Source organism: Ranitomeya imitator, chromosome 3, assembly GCF_032444005.1.
Source record: "Ranitomeya imitator isolate aRanImi1 chromosome 3, aRanImi1.pri, whole genome shotgun sequence".
Lineage (NCBI taxonomy): Eukaryota > Metazoa > Chordata > Amphibia > Anura > Dendrobatidae > Ranitomeya > Ranitomeya imitator.
In genome coordinates this window covers 28,428,240-28,451,512 of record NC_091284.1, presented here as the reverse complement: position 1 = coordinate 28,451,512, position 23,273 = coordinate 28,428,240, and the positions used below count along the sequence as shown (strand labels likewise).

Here is a 23,273-nt window from a genome sequence, read left to right as displayed (position 1 = left end):
ACCCACTGTATAAAAAAACTACAAGCATAAAATAAAAAACAACAAACATAAAATAAATCACAAATAAACAGATGCAAAAATAAAATAAACAAATACAATACAAATAGTAAAACACATAGAACTAAAAATCAATGAAAATGCAAATGTAAATTAAAGTGTTACATATATAACACAATAAAATAAAAAAGCATTGCTAAAATAAGCATGTAAAAACATACTTATAAAAAATTCATATGTAAAATAAATCCCATGAAAAAGTCAAACAAGTAAAAATAAAATAAAGTCTAAAAAATAGAAACCAATGAAAAATAAATGAAGTATGACATAAATATCAGAAAAGAAAAAATGATATATATATATCACTGTATATTTATTTATAAAGAAATATACATAAAAAAATCAGCACCAAAACTTTCTTTTATCACCCGTTCTGTATGACATCAGTGATGAGATACTTAATTTCGACAATAGCTGGTTTATGAGGCAAAATTTTCTTCTTCTGTGCAAGAACAGGAAGTTGAGTAGAGATGAAGGGTGTGATACGTCGTTGTGTTCCTTATAACGTGGGCTGCGGTGAATGTTCTCTTTCTCTATAGCAGCTGACTATCTGCATGAAACATAGCTCATCCGAAAGTAAGAAGTTGACTCTCGAAGACCGTGCTGAGCTCTGCTACAACAACTTTTAAAAACAATTCCGATACTCCCAGGACTTGGTCTCACCCTTACCATATAATAGTAAAATGATGACAAATCTAATCACTGCTACATAGAAACCTGTGAACCATGGACACCTGTGAACCATGGACAGCTTCTTGGAGGGGTCCTTTCGTGCTCTACATGATTGTCGTGTTATCACCCGCGAGGAGCTTGGTGAATGGTGAGTACATGTATCAAACCTTCAGGACACATAATTTTGACTGTCATATTGTTGTTGAGGAGTTTATTTTGTCATGGATGTCTACAGGGGCTGAGTTTGTGATATATCATGATGGCTTATTAGCAAATCTTGATGATGTATTGGGTCATCGATGGTATTTAATGGGATGATGGGTGCAAGAACTTCATCCCAATACACAAGAGAAACAGTTTGAAGACTACGGTGGGACCTGTTCTTCCAATAGATGGAGCATCTAGGGATAGGTCCACTATCGATCACCAGTCCTAAGGTTTATGGGGGAAATATTCCTTTGAGCATTTCTGAGTTTTGGACGTTTTGCATTTTTTAAGTTTCTTGATGTAACTCAAAGGGGTAGCCCCATCTTGGACATTTATAGCATATGGTTAGGATATAGATGGGACCTGCATTCATCTTGAGAACAAGGCTCTCAGGACAAGATCTTATAGAATGAAAAGGTGGCAAACACGACTCTTTCCAAACATTTATATGGTAGCTTCGAAAATTGATGAGCACCCCATCCCATGAGAGTGACCGCCAGGTTTTTATCCTAAGTCATTTAGTACGGTTCATTAAAGGGTCGATATTGACTATTAGGATTTCTACTTTCAATATGTGGCACTGGATTTCAAGTCCTCTTCCTCTCTGAAGAGGAAATTTGCATATCTAATCTTCTAGAAGAGTATGTATGGCGTTTAAGTCTCCTCACTTTGACATGCCAGGCCTGGCTTGTCACTCTCTGCAAGTCTGATTTCATACATATGTGTTTTTCGGTCTGTACTCGGACCATTCATGAACTGAACACAGGTCTACTGGCCACAATGTCCCAGCCTAAAATATGCCTCTAGGAGACCCGAGGTTAGGCCATACATCACGGTCCAAGTATGGACTGGTAAACACAGATGTGTGAACTCAGCTTCACCATAATTTTTTACAACACGTATCCAACCATAGTCTTTGTTGGTATTTACTCGTACTCGTTTTTTGCAATCATGGAGACATGTCCATTTTTGATACAAGTCTATGAGTCTGGAAACATCCCTGACGCCATACACAGATGACATCCGTGTGCCATTTGTGCGCTGTCTGTATTAATACTGTGATGGGTGAAAGCTTTTTCATTTTATCACTGATGGTAAGAATAGACACAGGTGCTAATATTGCTGAAAATCCAATCCAAGCACAGGCCTCCTTCAGGCTGAACTCCTCTCACTTTTCAAAAAGACAACAGAGCTGGTCAAGACTTGGTGCAAAAATGCCAAAAGGTTGCAAAGTTTCTACAAGTTGCCCAAAGATGTTGAGAAATTTCAAGCACTTTTAAGCCAGAAAACTGTTGAAGACCGACACATAGAATAAAAACTAAAATTTAGAAGAATCAGAAAGGATGTCACAACTAAAAAAAAAATGGATTTTTATAGTATGAGGACATAAGCAGATCTGCGGAAATGACCATGAGGACGACAAGCTTTGTAGTACAGGTTTGCCCCCTTTAGCAGAAACATTCTTGAGCACACATTTCTTAAATCTACCTGCCTCTGACGTTAATTAAGAGATTCTTTTTCTTTTTCCAGAAAGTATTTTCTTAGTTGTGCAATATTTGGGGGATTGTCCTATGCACGGCGCATTTCACATCTCTGAGACTTTGACGTGACCATTCAAGAACCTTCCAATTTTTCCAGGTTTACTTGATGGTATGGGGCAATGTAATGTTGTAAAATCTTTCACAGATGGTGTCATCTGGGACCTGAGGGCATATAAATAGGATATTCCATAAATTCCCAATAGTCCCATATTTTCCTACAAAATGGTGTGCTGGTGGCCACTGTCAAGAATAGATAGGCCAACTTGCACTTGGACAAATCTTCAAGATCCTCTGCTGGCAGCTCTTCTTTCATCATAGATCAATGATGTCCTAGATGTGCATGTATAAGTGGGTGCACATAGTGGACCTTGATATGTATGGCATATCATATTAATATGCAAGAAATGTTTGAGATGCGGCAACTCCTAGCTATTAGTAACCTGTGGTGCATTAAAAAATTCATAAGGTTGCCTAAGCATTGATGGAGTTGAAGCAGGTCTTAAACCAGAATATCTGCCCCACCCTGTTTTACACTTCATGAATAAAGTTTGAATTTTTATGCAATTAAATCACAGAGATATGTCACACAAAATACTTAATAAGTAACATTTCCCACATGTCTACTTTACATCAGCACAATTTTGTAACCAAAATATTTTTTGTTAGGGAGTTATAAGGGTTAAAAGTTGACCAGCAATTTCTCATTTTTACAACACCATTTTTTTTTAGGGACCACATCTCATTTGAAGTCATTTTGAGGGGTCTATATGATAGAAAATAACCAAGTGTGACACCATTCTAAAAACTGCACCCCTCAAGGTGCTCTCAAAACCATATTCAAGAAGTTTATTAACCCTTCTGGTGCTTCACAGGAATTTTTGGAATGTTTAAATAAAAATGAACATTTAACTTTTTTTTCACAAAAAATTTACTTCAGCTCCAATTTGTTTTATTTTACCAAGGGTAACAGAAGAAAATGGACCACAAATGTTGTTGTACAATTTGTCCTGAGTACACCGATACCCCATATGTGGGGGTAAACCACTGTTTGGGTGCATGACAGAGCTCAGAAGGGAAGGAGTGCCATTTGACTTTTCAATGCAAAATTGACTGGAATCGAAATGGGACGGCATGTTGCGTTTGGAGAGCCCCTGATGTGCCTAAACATTGAAACCCCCCACAAGTGACACCATTTTGGAAAGTAGACCCCTAAGGAACTTATCTAGAGGTGTGGTGAGCACTTTGACCCACCAAGTGCTTCACAGAAGTTTATAAAGCAGAACCGTAAAAATAAAAAATCATATTTTTTCACAAAAAATATCTTTTTGCCCCCAATTTTTTATTTTCCCAAGGGTAAGAGAAGAAAATGGACCCCAAGAGTTGTTGTACAATTTGTCCTGAGTACGCTGATACCCCATATGTGGGGGTAAACCACTGTTTGGGCGCATGGGAGAGCTCGGAAGGGAAGGAGCGCCGTTTGACTTTTCAATGCAAAATTGACAGGAATTGAGATGGGACGCCATGTTGCATTTGGAGAGCCACTGATGTGCCTAAACATTGAAACCCCCCACAAGTGACACCATTTTGGAAAGTAGACCCCCTAAGGAACTTATCTAGATGTGTGGTGAGCACTTTGACCCACCAAGGGCTTCACAAAAGTTAATAATACAGAGCCGTAAAAATAAAACAAAAATTTTTTCCCACAAAAATTATTTTTTATCCCCCAGTTTTGTATTTTCCCGAGGGTAACAGGAGAAATTGGACCCCAAAAGATGTTGTACAATTTGTCCTGAGAGCGCTGATACCCCATATGTGGGGGGGGAACCACCATTTGGGCGCATGGGAGGGCTCGGAAGGGAAGGAGCGCTATTTGGAATGCAGACTTAGATGGAATGGTCTGCAGGCGTCACATTACGTTTGCAGAGCCCATAATGTACCTAAACAGTAGAAACCCCCACAAGTGACACCATTTTGGAAAGTAGACCCCCTAACGAACTCATCTAGATGTGTTGTGAGAGCTTTGAACCCCCAAGTGTTTCACTACAGTTTATAACGCAGAGCCATGAAAATAAAAAAAAAACTTTCCCCCGAAAAATATTTTTTAGCCCCCAGTTTTGTATTTTCCCGAGGGAAAGAGGAGAAATTCGACCCCAAAAGATGTTGCCCATTTTGTCCTGAATACGCTGATATCCCATATGTGGGGGGGAATCCACCGTTTGGGCGCATGGGAGGGCTCGGAAGGGAAGGTGCGCCATTTGGAATGCAGACTTAGATGGAATGGTCTGCAGGCATCACATTGCATTTGCAGAGCCCCCCATGTACCTAAACAGTAGAAACCCCCCACAACTGACCCCATATTGGATACTAGACCCCCCAAGAAACTTATCTAGATGTGTTGTGAGAACTTTGAGCCCCCAAGTGTTTCACTACAGTTTATAATTCAGAGCCGTGAAAATAAAAAATCTTTTTTTTTCCCACAAAAATAATTTTTTAGCCACCAGTTTTGTATTTTCCTAAGGGTAACAGGAGAAATTGGACCCCAAAAGTTGTTGTTCTATTTGTCCTGAGTACACTGATACCCCATATGTTGGGGTAAACCCCTGTTTGGGCGCATGGGAGAGCTCGGAAGGGAAGGAGCACTGTTTTACTTTTTCAACGCAGAATTGGCTGGAATTGAGATCTGACGCCATGTCGCGTTTGGAGAGCCCCTGTTGTGCCTAAACAGTGGAAACCCCCCAATTATAACTGAAACCCTAATCCAAACACACTCCTAACCCTAATCCCAACAGTAACCCTAACCACACCTCTAACCCTGACACACCCCTAACCCTAATCCCAACCCTATTCCCAACCGTAAATGTAATCTAAACCCTAACCGTAACTTTAGCCCCAACCCTAACCCTCGCCCTAACCCTCGCCCTAACCCTAGCCCTAGCCCTAGCCCTAACCCTAGCCCTAACCCTAGCCCTAACCCTAACCTTAGCCCTAACCCTAACCCTAGCCCTAATGGGAAAATGGAAATAAATACATTTTTACAATTTTTCCCTAACTAAGGGGGTGCTGAAGGGGGGTTTGATTTACTTTTATAGTGGGTTTTTTAGCAGATTTTTATGATTGGCAGCCGTCACTCACTGAAAGACGCTTTTTATTGCAAAAAATATTTTTTGCATTACCACATTTTGAGAGCTATAATTTTTCCATATTTTGGTCCACAGAGTCATTTGAGGTCTTGTTTTTTGCGGGACGAGTTGACATTTTTATTGGTAACATTTTCGGGCACATGACATTTTTTGATCGCTTTTTATTCTGATTTTTGTGAGGCAGAATGACCAAAAACCAGCTATTCATGAATTTCTTTTGGGGAAGGCGTTTATACCGTTCCGCATTTGGTAAAATTGATAAAGAAGCTTTATTCTTCGGGTCAGTACGATTACAGCGATACCTCATTTATATCATTTTTTTATGTTTTGGCGCTTTTATAAGATAAAAACTATTTTGTAGAAAAAATAATTATTTTTGCATCGCTTTATTCTCAGGACTATAACTTTTTTATTTTTTTGCTGATGATGCTGTATGGTGGCTTGTTTTTTGCGGGACAAGATGACGTTTTCAGCGGTACCATGGTTATTTATATCCATCTTTTTGATCGCGTGTTATTCCACTTTTTGTTCGGCGGTATGATAATAAAGCGTTTTTTGCCTCGTTTTTTTTTTTCTTACGGTGTTTACTGTAGGGGTTAACTAGTGGGCCAGTTTTATAGGTCGGGTCGTTACGGACGTGGCGATACTAAATATGTGTACTTTTATTGTTTTTGTTTTTTTATTTAGATAAAGAAATGTATTTATGGGAATAATATTTTTTTTTTTTCATTATTTAGGATTTTTTTTTTTTTTTTTACACATTTGGAAATTTTTTTAAAAACTTTTTTACTTTGTCCCGGGGGGGACATCACAGATCGCTGATCTGACAGATTGCACAGCACTCTGTCAGATCAGCGATCTGACTTACAACACTGCAGGCTTACCAAGCGCCTGCTCTGAGCAGGCACTTGGTAAGCCACCTCCCTCCCTGCAGGACCCGGATGCCGCAGCCATCTTGGATCCGGGGCCTGCAGCAAGGAAGGAGGCAAGAGACCCTCGCAGCAACGCGAGCCCCCTCCCTGCGCGATGCTTCCCTATACCGCCGGCACACTGCGATCATGTTTGATCGCGGTGTGCCGGGGGTTAATATGCCGGGGGCAGTCCGTGACCGCTCCTGGCACATAGTGCCAGATGTCAGCTGCGATAGGCAGCTGACACCCGGCCGCGATCGGCCGCGCTCCCCCCGTGAGGGCAGCCAATCGCGTATGACGTACTATCCCGTCGGTGGGCATGCGGCCCCACCCCACCTCGACGGGATAGTACGTCAGATGTCAGAAAGGGGTTAAAAGTGATGGAAAAAAGTCCAATGGAAAGCACAAGTACAGTGAAATGATCGCCAAACAATGTCTTGGAAACCCCTCTTGTCACCAGCAGGCATGTCCACTCCTCAACATTGAAATTGCAACACAAAGAAGGAAAAGTTGTAGAGTTATTGAAATCACAGGATGGAGACATGTTACTGATTTGCAAATCATGAAAAAATGGAAAACCGAGTGCAGAAATCCCAGCACTTCCGCCATCAGTGAAGTTATTAATGGTTGTTTGAGGAAGGCTGTGCCTCTAAATGCACTTGGGCAAATCATCAAGAGCCTCTGCTGGCAGCTCTTGTGTAATCACTGACCAATGACGTCCCAGATATGCTCAATGGAAGACAAGTCAGGAAATTCTTAAGCCATGGGAGCAGGTTTAGGCCATGCAGGCTGCACAAAGAAATGCAGCTTGTGGTAGTCATGTTGAAAACTGCTTCTGAGAAATGGCTGCACCACTGCTTCCACCACCAAATTAACCCCTTCATGACATGAGCAGTACATGTACTGCTCATATCGTGTCTCCCCCTTTGATGTGGGCTCCGGCGGTGAGCCCACATCAAAGTCGCGACATGTCAGCTGTTTTGTACAGCTGACATGTGCGCGCAATAGCGGCGGGTGAAATCGCTATTCACCCGCCGCTATTAACCTGTTAAATGCCGCTGTCAAACACAGACAGCGGCATTTAACTACCGCATCCGGCCAGGCGGCCGGATATGACGTCATCGCCGACCCCCGTCACATGATCGGGGGTCGGCGATGCATCAGGAAGGTAACCATAGAGGTCCTTGAGACCTCTATGGTTACTGATGCAGGTCTGCTGTGAGCGCCCCCCTGTGGTCGGCGCTCACAGCACACCTGCATTTCTGCTACATAGCAGCGATCTGATGATCGCTGCTATGTAGCAGAGCCGATCAGGCTATGCCAGCTTCTAGCCTCCCATGGAGGCTATTGAAGCATGGCACAAGTAAAAAAAAAATGTTTTTAAAAATATGAAAAAAATATAAAAAATATAAAAGTTTAAATCACCCCCCTTTCGCCCCATCCTAAATAAAACAATTAAAAAAAAAACAAACCTACACGTATTTGGTATCGCCGTGTTCAGAATCGCCCGATCTATCAATTAAAAAAAAGCATTAACCTGATCGCTAAACGGCGTAGCGAGAAAAAAATCCGAAACGCCAGAATTACGTTTTTTGGTCGCCGTGACATTGCATTAAAATGCAATAACGGGCGAGCAAAAGAACGTATCTGCGCAAAAATGCTATCATTAAAAACATCAGCTCGGCACGCAAAAAATAAGCCCTCACCCGATCCCAGATCACGAAAAATGGAGACGCTACGGGTATCAGAAAATGGCACTTTTTTTTTTTTTTTTTTTTTTTTAGCAAAGTTTGGAATTTTTTTTCACCACTTAGATAAAAAATAACCTAATCATGTTTGGTGTCTATGAACTCGTAATGACCTGGAGAATCATAATGGCAGGTCAGTTTTAGCATTTAGTGAACCTAGCAAAAAAGCCAAACAAAAAACAAGTGTGGGATTGCACTTTTTTTGCAATTTCACCGCACTTGGAATTTTTTTCCCGTTTTCTAGTAAAAGACATGGTAAAACCAATGGTGTCTTTCAAAAGTACAACTTGTCTCGCAAAAAATAAGCCCTCACATGACCATATTGACGGAAAAATAAAAAAGTTATGGCTCAGGGAAGGAGGGGAGCGAAAAACGAAAACGCAAAAATGAAAAAGGGCCGCGACTTGTAACAACGAGCAGTTAGTGATCTTGAAACAAAACTAGTGGGGATCGGCCCTTATACATTATGCCATTCCAAACCCTAATCCCGAGAGTAGGACCTCACACAACAACACTCAAAGTCTATTATGTTGCAGGGCAAGACAACAATGGGGGCAGGAATGGAGGTCTAGCCTCATCGGTGATGAGTTCTCTCTTTTATTGTGTGCAGTGATAATAGGCCGATGGTCTGGAGACCATGTGGTCAAGGCCATAAAGAGGCCTTCATAAGGGCACGGCACACCGATCCTACTTCCAGGATTTTTGTGTGAGGTGACATAATGTATGGTAGCCTGACCCCTCTAGGCATCTTTCCAAGTAAACAGCAACAGCAAATTCTCCAGGAGCCATATTTCAAAACATCAGCTACAGGTACTGTAGATTCATTGACTACTGCTTATTCCTGTTCTTGGCTTTGTTTTTGACTATGTTCCTGTCTTGCATGTTGGATTGTCTGCTCAGTATCTCCAGTCCAACTCCTGGCTTTGACCCTTGGACACGTTCCTTACTATGCTCATCTTTTGGCCTCATATTTCCTGACTAATAGGTCATCAACAATACGTGTCTCCATTTCTTCTTCTCTACTACTAATGGTGCCGCATACAACATCAGCCACATACATAAAGAATGTAGGATGGTGGTAAAGGGGGCATCAAACTCAAGACCAGAGATTTAAATTAAATCTGACCCAAGCTCAGAGCCCAAAATAAATCAATTCAGACCATGAATCAGACCCCAAATTAGTTCATTAAGACTCAAGAGCAGATCCAAAATTATTTTCAGATCAAGTCCAATATAAATCCATAACACAGATCAGATCCTCTAAATAAATGCAGACCACGGACCAGATCTGTAAATGAATTCAGATTCCAGAGCAAATCTCAAAATTAGTTTAGACCATAAAACGCAAAAATTGATACAGACCCCAAATAAGACCCTGAAATTAATTAATTAAGGTTCAAGATCTTGAGACCCTAAACCTGAACCCAAAATTAGATAAAATTAGTTAAAATCCCAGACCAAGCCCCCAAATGATCTTAGACCCCAGATAAGAACCTTAAATTAGTCAAAGTGCCGAAACTATGCAAATTCTCCAATGACTATGCTAAAACATAATTTTTAAAATGTAGTTTAGTGTTGCATAAGAGTGAGTACATGTACAATGTGTATGTTAAAAACACGGATTCAAGAGATGTTTCTACATAAATCTGGAGATGCATTGTAAAGTTTACATTATAATTTATACTAAGCCCAGATGGGAATTACTGGTGATGTGTTTCTGGGGGTGTGCACATTTTCCCCTGTATGACATTGACCAATCATAAGCAGGAGGTGTTAGGCACCTAAAAAATGTTAACATGCCTTCTCCTGACAGATAGCCCCACTTGCAGCTTTGGGCAGAGGTGAGTGTCATCACATACACAGATTTTAGCAGGATTGTCAGTGTGGGGAGGGGAACAGAGAATACAGCAGAGTGTAATTGCAAACACTTCTAGATCCTCTCTCATCACAAACACCTCCAGCTTTCATCCCACAACAGCCAAAGGGGGGGGGGGGGGGGGCTGAGTGAGATTAAATAAAAAAAGTGAGTGTGATTGCAAGCACTTCCAGTTCTCCTCTCATCACAATCACTTTCAGTTTTCATCTCAGGACAGTCAGTGTAGGGGGGAGCACTGCATACCGGAGTATGATTAGTCCTTTAGTTTTAATTTTGCAGAAGTCAGTGTGGTTAGAAGGGAAGTAATGCAGAGCTGAATGTCAAACACCTCTGCTGCTGCAGCTCTATCCTCACAGCACTGTCATATCAGCTGTATGTATCCCCTGCTCCACAATAACTGCTGTGGAATGAAAGCTGGATGTGTTTTTAATCACACTCTATTCTGCTTTATACTACATGGTTATCATAGCTAAGTGAAGGCATGTCTGTAGTTACACATTTCACAGGAGAACACATTTTCTTCTGAGTTTCAGTGGGCATGCTCTCTTTTCCCCAAAGTGATTCCTACTGTTTTTTGATTAATCAATATCATACAGGGGGAAAAAAATACAAGCCCGCAGAAAAGAATCTCTGGTGACTCTTCCTTAGACATGTTAAAACCTAAACTTGACAAGCTAAAATCTCTGCAACGGAGAAGAGAAATAATGGCTCTGCCGCCGTTATTGCATGATTAATAGATACCAAAACAGAGACCATAATTAGAAAACTGCAAAAGCATCCTGTATCCATGTGGAGGGGCCCACTGCAGTACAAAACAAAGGTATGCTCCAAGACTGAGCAGAAACAATACAAAAACGGAGCAAAACGTCCAGCAAGTGATGTATAAAAGGTATAAGTTTATTGCAAACACATAATATATATAAATATCTCAATGTATGTAGAGAGAAAATCATTTAATATAGAGAGAAACTAAGAAAGAGATCAGGTAGAGAGCTGCATGAACAACCATATTACATCAGATTGGCTTATTTTATAACATACTCAGTAGTAAAGTGCATAGTGCTTATCAGGGGAACCATGCCAGTTTTTGTAATCATTTATTTAGAGGGCAGGTGTCTGCTGATGAATGTGATGATTACTCCCATCAGCCGCAACCTGCTCTCACTGTTATTAGCAGCAGCAGGCATAAGATGATGGGAGCAGTGCTCTCATGAGCCGACGCCAGTGACTGTCATTTGACAGCGTGGGAACCGCGGCTAACTGACTGGCAGTAATGATTTTACATCAGATCAGAAGCAGTGTTTGCCACACTCTTATGCACGTGACAGCACACCCAGCATTTGGGGGCCGAACCCAAATAGTAACACAGGCTTCCTGGTGAAGTCCGTGTTCAGTGTCTGTGCCCAAATAGTAGTTGTTCGGTACGGATGATACCCCAATACTGAGCCGCTGCTGCCGTATGTGTCCCTATTACTGCACCTGATATCCCAATACTGAGCCACTGCTGCCATGTGTCCCTATTACTGCCCCTGATACCCTAATACTGAGCCGCTGCTGCCGTATGTGTCCCTATTACTGCCCCTGATACCCTAATACTGAGCTGCTGCTGCCGTATGTGTCCCTATTACTGCACCTGATACTCCAATACTGAGCCGCTGCTGCCGTATGTGTCCCTATTACTGCACCTGATATCCCAATACTGAGCCGCTGCTGCCGTATGTGTCCCTATTACTGCCCCTGATTCCCCAATACTGAGCCGCTGCTGCCGTATGTGTCCCTATTACTGCCCCTGATTCCCCAATACTGAGCCGCTGCTGCCGTATGTGTCCCTATTACTGCCCCTGATTCCCCAATACTGAGCCGCTGCTGCCGTATGTGTCCCTATTACTGCCCCTGATTCCCCAATACTGAGCCGCTGCTGCCGTATGTGTCCCTATTACTGCACCTGATACTCCAATACTGAGCCTCTGCTGCCGTATGTGTCCCTATTACTGCCCCTGATTCCCCAATACTGAGCCGCTGCTGCCGTATGTGTCCTTATTACTGCACCTGATACCCTAATACTGAGCCGCTGCTGCTGTATGTGTCCTTATTACTGCCCCTGATACCCTAATACTGAGCCGCTGCTGCCGTATGTGTCCTTATTACTGCCCCTGATACACCAATACTGAGCTGCTGCTGCCGTATGTGTCCCTATTACTGCCCCTGATTCCCCAATACTGAGCCGCTGCTGCCGTATGTGTCCCTATTACTGCACCTGATACCCCAATACTGAGCCTCTGCTGCCGTATGTGACCCTATTACTGCCCCTGATTCCCCAATACTGAGCCGCTGCTGCCGTATGTGTCCTTATTACTGCACCTGATTCCCCAATACTGAGCCGCTGCTGCCGTATGTGTCCTTATTACTGCACCTGATACCCTAATACTGAGCCGCTGCTGCTGTATGTGTCCTTATTACTGCCCCTGATACCCCAATACTGAGCCGCTGCTGCCGTATGTGTCCTTATTACTGCCCCTGATACACCAATACTGAGCTGCTGCTGCCGTATGTGTCCCTATTACTGCACCAGATACCCCAATACTGAGCCGCTGCTGCCGTATGTATCCCTATTACTACACCTTATACCCCAATACAGAGCCACTGCTGCCATGTGTCCCTATTACTACACCTGATATCCCAATACTGAGCCACTGCTGCCGTATGTGTCCCTATTACTGCCCCTGATACCCTAATACTGAGCTGCTGCTGCCGTATGTGTCCCTATTACTGCACCTGATACCCCAATACTGAGCCGCTGCTGCCGTATGTATCCCTATTACTGCACCTGATACCCCAATACTGAGCCGCTGCTGCCATGTGTCCCTATTACTACACCTGATATCCCAATACTGAGCTGCTGCTGCCGTATGTGTCCCTATTACTGCCCCTGATACCCTAATACTGAGCCGCTGCTGCCGTATGTGTCCCTATTACTGCCCCTGATTCCCCAATACTGAGCCGCTGCTGCTGTATGTGTCCCTATTACTGCCCCTGATTCCCCAATACTGAGCCGCTGCTGCCGTATGTGTCCCTATTACTGCCCCTGATTCCCCAATACTGAGCCGCTGCTGCCGTATGTGTCCCTATTACTGCACCTGATACCCCAATACTGAGCCGCTGCTGCCGTATGTGTCCCTATTACTGCCCCTGATTCCCCAATACTGAGCCGCTGCTGCCATATGTGTCCTTATTACTGCCCCTGATACACCAATACTGAGCCACTGCTGCCTTATGTGTCCTTATTACTGCACCTGATACCCCGATACTGAGCCGCTTCTGCCGTATGTGTCCCTATTACTGCCCCTGATACCCCAATACTGAACCTCTGCTGCCGTATGTGTCCCTATTACTGCACCTGATACCCCAATACTGAGCCTCTGCTGCCGTATGTGTCCCTATTACTACACCTGATACCCCAATACTGAGCCGCTGCTGCCATATGTGTCCCTATTACTGCACCTGATACCCCAATACTGAGCCTCTGCTGCCGTAAGTGTCCCTATTACTGCCTCTGATACCCCAATACTGAGCCTCTGCTGCCGTATGAGTCCCTATTACTGCACCTGCTGTGTGGTTCTCTGTGCCCTCTAAATTCTAAGGCACTCCTATAATATACCAATGCCAGGTGCAAGTGCCCTAAAAACAGTGCCCATATTTTGCCCCCTAGAAAGTAATATTGCCCTCTGTGTGCCTCTTGATAGTCACAGTAACCTGAGTTCCCCTATAAGAATAAGTGCCCACTTTACATTTAATAATGTCCCAAGTCTCCCCTATAACAGCATGATGCTCTCTTATACAGAGTATACTGACCTCTTAGTAGCCTCCAAACTGTTTGATGGCTCCAACACTGTAATCCCCACATTGTATGATGCCCCTCTAGATAGCCTCCATATAGTATAATGCACCAGATGGTCCTCAATATAGTATAATGTACCAGATAGTCCTCAATATAGTATAATGCACTCCCCATAGGCCTACTCTATATTGCATAATGCACCCCCCATAGGCAGACTCTATAGCACAAGGCAGCACCCATAGGCAGACTCTGTAGTACAAGGCAACACCCCTATAGGCAGACCCTGTACTATAAGGCAGCACCCCCATAGGCAGACCCTGTACTATAAGGCAGCACCCCTATAGAAAGACCCTGTAGTGTAAGACAGTACCCCCATAGGCAGATCCTGTAGTATAAGACAGCACCCCCATAGGCAGACCCTGTAGTATAAGGCAGACCCCCCATAGGCAGACCCTGTAGTATAATGCAGACCCCCACAGGCAGACCCTGTAGTATTAGGCAGATCCCCCCATAGGCAGACCCTGTAGTATTAGGCAGACCCCCCATAGGCAGACCCCCATAGGCAGACCCTGTAGTATTAGGCAGACCCCCCCATAGGCCGACCCTGTAGTATAAGACTGCACTCCCCCATAGGCAGATTCTGTAGTATAAGGCAGCACACCTTAAAAAAATAAATAAATACTCACATCTCTTCTTCCTGGTTCCTGCACTGCTCTGAGCTCCCACTCGTCTCCTGACAGCGGGCACTGGGCAGTGATGTCATAGCGCCCGCTGTCAGCATCGCCGACGTCAGATGCTGACGGGGGATGATGGGGGAAGGAACGCAGCGCTCCCTCCCTCATCATTGCGGTCAGCTGTATCGACTAAATGCCGTTACAGCTGGCCCTGCGATGACAGGCGGGGGGTCCACTGCTGACACCGGGCCCCCGGCCTGCTCAAGGGCCACATAGCGGCAGAGTAGGGAGATCGATTCTCCCTGCTCCGCCGCAGAAGGTAACTGTATCGGCGCGCTGTGTAGCGTAGCTCTGGGTGGGCCCCCTCAGAGCATCTGGCCCGGGGCACCCTCTGCCCCCCCCCCCCCCCGGTAGCTATGCTGTAGCTTTAGATTTGTGGGAACAGTTTGAGGAAGACCCTTTTCTGTTCCCCATTACTGTGCCCAGAGCACAAGGTCCATACAGACATGATTGTGAGAGTTTGGTGTTAACAACAAGACTGGCCGCACAGAGCCCGGATATCAGCCCCATCTAACATCTTTGGGATGTGCTAGATCAGAGGTAGTGAGCCCTTCCTCTCCTCAACATCAGGGTCTGACGTCACAAATGCTCTTCTGGATGAAGGGGCAAAAATTCCCACATACCGATACCGCCGCAGAACCTTTTACCTACTTTCAGGACCTTTACCATGTGACCATGTCTCCTCCAATGGCAGTGGGCCAGGTGGAACGCACGCTTGTATTGTGTTCCAGGTGACTCGCGTCCCTCTGGCTCCGTGTCAGCTGATCGCAGTGCTGATGGTCACGTGGACCGATAGGGTGGAGTCTCTTGGCAACCTCCAATGCAGGCGCGTGTCATGCCACGGCCATCCCCACTCCCATTGGTCGCCCTAACTATTAATACCCTCTCCCCTTTGGATGGTACCACCCCCTGATGAAGGCAGACGCCAAAACGCGTGGCGGGGTTAGACACATCCAGGGGACACACATAGTGTGCATCAGGTATTTATATGTGGCTTTGATTTGCTATTGACAGCGTCACTTATAGTACTTATATTGCTACTTTACATATACTATTGATAGCTGCGGTTATCTTCCCTTCCACATACTGTTTGGCACAATGCACCTTACCCACATCATAGTCCTCATTCCTAATATTTGCACATATTACTTCCTCTTTTGATCGCTTTATTTATACTATTTTGATTAAAATAATGAATCATTGCTTTCAACAATGGTTATCTAGCACAAAGGCACTTTATTACCGTTAATTTGTATTCATCTTGTGCGATACTGCTTGCATCATTTTCTGTGAAACATATTGCAGTCTTTTCTGTCCCTTGTGGTGCATCCCCTTTATTTTGGTATCCTCCCCCAACCCCTGCCTCACTTGCTGTCAATCATAATTTAAATAAATAATTATCAAATTATATATTGGACTCTCAGATTCGCTTTTTCCTTTGTTCCTTCACAATGGTAATAAGCAGAATGTACTCACTGATTGTTGTGCAGACATTGAGCAGTGATGGTAATACATAAAAGGGTAATTTTCAGCCTTGACGAGCGGAGAACGACAGGAGGATGCTGTGGTTGGAAAATTTCCCACCTGAAACAAAAGCAAGCACCAAATGTGTGTCAAATGTGCTCTGCTTTGTGCGAAAATGAGCAAAGTTGGGCAATGATAGTGAAATACTGTGCAGAATATACTACATAAAAGTCAGATGCAACTGTGTCAATTTCAAGGGAAATGTGAAATTCACCAGTAACGAGAACCAGCACATACGATACGATACGATACGATACGATACACTTTATTGATCCCGTGGGAAATTATGGTTTCACAGCAGCACAACTTAAATCATAAAAATCATAAAGGAATTACATAGTTGACATGACAGTTTGTTGACAGAAGAACATTATACACTAGAATAGGACATACACAACAAGTGAACTGAAATGTAGAGAAATAAGTAGACATTCACCTTGGTGGTTTAACCCTAGTGTTATTGTTGTACATTCCCATGGCAGTTGGCACAAACGATTTCCTATATTTTTCCTTCTTACACCTCAGAAGTATTAGCCGGTTACTGAAGGTGCTCTTCTGTCTCATGAATAGCTCATATAATGGATGTGCATTATTGTTCATAATTGCCATACACTTTTTCAGAGTTCTTCTCTCCACTACCTCCCCAAAAGAGTCCAGCTTGCAGCCCACAGCAGAACTTGCCTTCTTGATAATCTTATTCAGCTTATTAGCATCAGAGGCCCGCACACTACTACCCCAGCACGTGATTGCAAAAAAGATGGCACTTGCCACCACAGATTGGTAGAACATTTCTAACATTTTGCTGCACACATTAAAAGACCTCAGTTTCCTTAGGAAATACAGTCTGCGCATCCCCTTCTTGTAGACAAACTCTGAGTGGCATCTCCAGTCCAGTTTGCTATCCAAATGGACCCCCAAATATTTGTAACTCTCCACCTGCTCGACCTCCTGACCAGCAATAGTGATCGGTAAGCATTCCATCTTTATCCTGCTATAGTTGGCCACCAACTCCTTAGTTTTCTTAACATTTAGTTGTAGATAGTTACCATTGCACCAATCCACGAAATTCGACAACACCCTTCTGTATTCCTCATCCCCCTGATCTCCCCTAATGCATCCCACAACCATGGAGTCATCCGAAAATTTTTGAAGGTGGCAAAGTTCAGATTTATACTGAAAGTCTGAAGTATACAGAGTGAATAGAAAGGGCGCAAGCACCATTCCCTGGGGGGCACCTAATCTGCTTGACACCACTGCTCCCATCTGTACAAACTGTGGGCGATCTGATAGGTAGTCAGTTATCCAATTTCTCATCCCCTCCTCAACCTTCATATCAGTCCTCTTTTTGTGTAGTAAAAGTGGCTGCAGGGAGTTAAATGCACTCGAGAAATCGAAGAACATCGCTCGCACCGTGGTTCCGTCAGTCTCCAGAAATGAATGTACCCTATGTAACAGAGAAAGGATAGCATCATCCACCCCCAATCTATGTCGGTAAGCAAACTGAAGGTGATCGATAAAAGCATTGACCCTTGGTCTTAAGTGAGCAAGCAATAATCTTTCCAAGGCCTTCATAGCGTGAGATGTTAAGGCTACAGGACGATAGTCATTTAGGGTTGCAGGAGAAGTCGTCTTGGGTACCAGCACCAGACAGGAAGTTTTCCATAACACAGGTACCCTCTGTGTTTGTAGACTTCCATTAAATAGGCGCGTAAAGACAGTACACAGCTGGTCTGCACAAACTTTAAGGACACGTGAGCTGAGTCCATCAGGTCCTGCAGCTTTACCAATGTTAAGTGACTTAAACTGCCTCCTCACATCATTTTCGGATACTCTAAAATTGGTCTGCTCATCCTTCAATATCGATGTTGCAGAATTTGCACCCAGTTCCCATCCACTATCAGTTGGCATTACACATGTACTGCTAAATCTATTGAAATACTCATTCATCTCATTAGCCTTGTCCATTGTTCCTGGCAGGGCTGCCACTAGAAATTTCGGGGCCCCATACTGGCAAAATTTTCGGGGCCCCCTTGAGACTCCGCCCAGGCTCCACCCCAGCCCCGCCTCCACGCTCCACCCCTCGAACTGTCCACAGACCCACCGCTCTCTCTTGGAAAAACTCCACTTCTCACCTATCACACATCAACAGTTCCCATCACCAGATCATAAATATAGCCAGCAGCTTTTGTTTTGGCCAAAAGATTTTTTAAGCTGCCACCATAACATGGTAGACACTTTTGGCCGGGCCCTACTCTACTGTAACCTATTAAATATTTGTTAAAATATGCAATACAATTTAGGTATATTTTTATTTATTTTTCAATTTTTAAAATGACCAATAATATCACATACAAGGAACAAATACCGCTACACTGCTCAGGAAGGATATAATGGAACTAGAGAGAGTACAAAGGAGGGCAACAAAATTAATAAAGGGGATGGGAGAACTACAATACCCAGATAGATTAGCGAAATTAGGATTATTTAGTCTAGAAAAAAGACGACTGAGGGGCGATCTAATAACCATGTATAAGTATATAAGGGGACAATACAAATATCTCGCTGAGGATCTGTTTATACCAAGGAAGGTGACGGGCACAAGGGGGCATTCTTTGCGTCTGGAGGAGAGAAGGTTTTTCCACCAACATAGAAGAGGATTCTTTACTGTTAGGGCAGTGAGAATCTGGAATTGCTTGCCTGAGGAGGTGGTGATGGCGAACTCAGTCGAGGGGTTCAAGAGAGGCCTGGATGTCTTCCTGGAGCAGAACAATATTGTATCATACAATTATTAGGTTCTGTAGAAGGACGTAGATCTGGGTATTTATTATGATGGAATATAGGCTGAACTGGATGGACAAATGTCTTTTTTCGGCCTTACTAACTATGTTACTATGTTACTATGTTACACCATGACCAGATGACATATTACCACCACAGTGATCGGATAATATCACATACAAGGAACAAATACCGCAACACCATGTCCAGACCACATATTACCACCACATAGTGACTGAATACTACAATTCTGATCAGTAATTAAAAAAAAGCACCATACTATCACCATAAGTGCCATTATACACAGGAGATCTGTACTTAGTATGCAGTGTCTGTGTACAGATAATACAGTGATCAATGATGAAATTATACACAGGAGCTCTGTATACAGTATACAGTGTATAGTGTCAGTGTATAGGTAACACACTGACTCACCAGTGACGTCTCTAGGTGAAGTCCTTCATCTTTCATCCAGCACAGACCGCCATCATTTAATCCAGCCAGGACTTCTCTCTGCAGGAAATAACACAGTTATCTCGAGCTCCGCTTGTAGAATACATTACTTAATTTTTCCCACCTTCTACATTACACCACATGAAGAAAAAGAGGCGACATAGTGTCACTCTACACAGTAACAGGACCGCCCCCCCATTTAAAACCGTGTCCTCAAAAAATAAAATAAATACATCACTGCAGTAATAATATCCCTAAATTAGCCCCTATGGTAATAATATCCCCCAGCCTGGCCACCGTGTGTCTCATTCCTGGCGTCAGCCACATGTTCTCCCATCCTGCCCTCATGAGTATCCATTCTGCCCCATATGATCTCCCCATCCTGCCCCATATGATCGCCCCATGTGATCTCTCCATCCTGCCCCATCTTTCTGCATCATATCCATCCTGCCCCATGATCCTGCACGATCTGTCTCCAATCATGCCCCATGTCTCCATTCTGCCCCCTATGTCTCCAACCATGCCCCCATGTCTGAAATCCAGCCACTTGTCTCCAATCATGCCCCCTGTGTCTCCATTCTGCCCCATCTGTCTCCAATCCTCCCCCATCTGTCTCCAGTCATGCCCCCATGTCTTTCATCCTGCCCCGTGTCTCCAATCATGCCCTGTATCTCCATTCTGCCCCGTGTCTCGCATTCTGCCCCAATTTCCAGCATTCTGCCCGAATGTCCAGCATTCTGCCCTCGGGTCTCACAGTCTGCCCCTGTGTCCAGCATTCTGCCCCTGTCACTGTGTCCAGCATTCTACCCCTGTCACTGTGTCCAGCATTCTGCCCCTGTCACTGTGTCCAGCATTCTGCCCCTGTCACTGTGTCCAGCATTTCTGCCCCACTGTGTCCAGCATTTCTGCCCCACTGTGTCCAGCATTTCTGCCCCACTGAGTCCAGCATTTCTGCCCCACTGTGTCCAGCATTTCTGCCCCACTGTGTCCAGCATTTCTGCCCCACTGTCCACTGTGTCCAGCATTTCTGCCCCACTGTGTCCAGCATTTCTGCCCCACTGTGTCCAGCATTTCTGCCCCACTGAGTCCAGCATTTCTGCCCCACTGTGTCCAGCATTTCTGCCCCACTGTGTCCAGCATTTCTGCCCCACTGTCCACTGAGTCCAGCATTTCTACCCCACTGTGTCCAGCATTTCTGCCCCACTGAGTCCAGCATTTCTGCCCCACTGTGTCCAGCATTCTGCCCCACTGAGTCCAGCATTTCTGCCCCACTGTGTCCAGCATTTCTGCCCCACTGAGTCCAGCATTTCTGCCCCACTGAGTCCAGCATTCTGCCCCACTGAGTCCAGCATTTCTGCCCCACTGTGTCCAGCATTTCTGCCCCACTGTGTCCAGCATTTCTGCCCCACTGTGTCCAGCATTTCTGCCCCACTGTGTCCAGCATTTCTGCCCCACTGAGTCCAGCATTTCTGCCCCACTGAGTCCAGCATTTCTGCCCCACTGTGTCCAGCATTTCTGCCCAACTGAGTCCAGCATTTCTGCCCCACTGGGTCCAGCATTTCTGCCCCACTGTGTCCAGCATTCTGCCCCACTGAGTCCAGCATTTCTGCCCCACTGAGTCCAGCATTTCTGCCCCACTGTGTCCAGCATTTCTGCCCAACTGAGTCCAGCATTTCTGCCCCACTGTGTCCAGCATTTCTGCCCCACTGAGTCCAGCATTTCTGCCCCACTGTGTCCAGCATTTCTGCCCCACTGTGTCCAGCATTTCTGCCCCACTGTGTCCAGCATTTCTCCCCAACTGAGTCCAGCATTTCTGCCCCACTGTGTCCAGCATTTCTGCCCCACTGAGTCCAGCATTTCTGCCCCACTGTGTGTCCAGCATTTCTGCCCCACTGTGTCCAGCATTTCTGCCCCACTGTGTCCAGCATTTCTGCCCCACTGAGTCCAGCATTTCTGCCCCACTGAGTCCAGCATTTCTGCCCCACTGAGTCCAGCATTTCTGCCCCACTGAGTCCAGCATTTCTGCCCCACTGTGTCCAGCATTTCTGCCCCACTGAGTCCAGCATTTCTGCCCCACTGTGTCCAGCATTTCTGCCCCACTGAGTCCAGCATTTCTGCCCCACTGTGTGTCCAGCATTTCTGCCCCACTGTGTCCAGCATTTCTGCCCCACTGTGTCCAGCATTTCTGCCCCACTGAGTCCAGCATTTCTGCCCCACTGAGTCCAGCATTTCTGCCCCACTGAGTCCAGCATTTCTGCCCCACTGTGTCCAGCATTTCTGCCCCACTGTGTCCAGCATTTCTGCCCCACTGTGTCCAGCATTTCTGCCCCACTGAGTCCAGCATTTCTGCCCCACTGTGTCCAGCATTTCTGCCCAACTGAGTCCAGAATTTCTGCCCCACTGTGTCCAGCATTTCTGCCCAACTGAGTCCAGCATTTCTGCCCAACTGAGTCCAGCATTTCTGCCCCACTGTGTCCAGCATTTCTGCCCCACTGAGTCCAGCATTTCTGCCCCACTGAGTCCAGCATTTCTGCCCCACTGTGTCCAGCATTTCTGCCCCACTGAGTCCAGCATTTCTGCCCCACTGTGTGTCCAGCATTTCTGCCCCACTGAGTCCAGCATTTCTGCCCCACTGAGTCCAGCATTTCTGCCCCACTGTGTCCAGCATTTCTGCCCCACTGTGTCCAGCATTTCTGCCCCACTGTGTCCAGCATTTCTGCCCCACTGACAGGTCCCCGGGCCCCGCTGCCGCCGGCGCTTGCCTCTTCTCCTCTGCTCTGCCGGTCCCCCGGGCCCCGCTGCTGCCGGTGCTTGCCTCTTCTCCTCTGCTCTGCCGGTCCCCCGGGCCCTGCTGCCGCCGGTGCTTGCCTCTTCTCCTCTGCTCTGCCGGTCCCCCGGGCCCCGCTGCCGCCGGTGCTTGCCTCTTCTCCTCTGCTCTGCCGGTCCCCCGGGCCCCGCTGCCGCCGGCGCTTGCCTCTGCCCTCTTCTCCTCTGCCGGTGACCGGTCCCCCGCTGCCGCCTGCCTCTTCTCCTCCGCCGGGTCCCTCGTCGTCCGGTGGTCCCCCACTGCCTCTTCTCTGCTCCCTCGGCCTCCGCCGTCCACGTGGTGTGCCGCCACACGCTGCTCTGCTCTGGTCCCGGAATGAGGAAGTGGAGCAGGGCAGCGTGTGACGTCACTAACTTGCGGCGGGCGGGCCCATGAATCACCGCCGCCTTAAAGGTACAAGGCTCATTTAGAGACAGCAGGCACAGCACAGTGGCACTGCAGCCGCAGCCTGAATAAAAATGTCAGGGGGGGCCCGAGCAGAGCGCGGACCGGACCGGCTGCCAGCGTGCTCGCTCGGGCCCACCTTTTTGCTCCTCATCACCGGGCCCCATACGGCAGTGATGCCTGTAATGCCCTGATGGCGGCCCTGGTTCCTGGAATATTTTCAGGCCTCAGCTTAAGCCCAGTCAGTAATATCATTCCTGCCCAAACCTCTCTGGTATTATTGTGGGACAGTTTCTTTTCAAGTTTAATTCTGAAGGCTTCCTAGGCCTCCTTTATTTTATGCTTCAAATCATGCTGTATCATTTTAATTTCCTCTTTGTCACCCAGTTTAAATGCCTTTTTTTTCCTGTTGAGCAAATGCTTCAATTCCTTTGTTATCCATGGCTTGTTGTTTGCAAAACACCTAATCTTTTTAGTCGGCACCAACATATCAGTGCAGAAGTTAATGTAGTCAGTCACTCTACCAACCACTTCATTAACATTTGTATACTCGTCCATTGTCCCAAGCAGCACATCCCAGTCT

At 45.5% G+C, this 23,273-nt stretch overlaps 1 protein-coding gene across 1 annotated transcript in view; it reads left to right on the top strand.

The window, feature by feature from the left end:
- Positions 1 to 587: 587 nt before the first annotated feature.
- The window catches only part of BTLA (B and T lymphocyte associated), a 54,144-nt gene continuing 31,458 nt past the window's right edge, over positions 588 to 23,273 (top strand). The window contains exon 1 of the mRNA XM_069760640.1: positions 588 to 877. Coding sequence (XP_069616741.1) covers positions 784 to 877 — 94 coding nt within the window. The 5' untranslated portion in view covers positions 588 to 783. The remainder of the gene's footprint in view (positions 878 to 23,273) is intronic.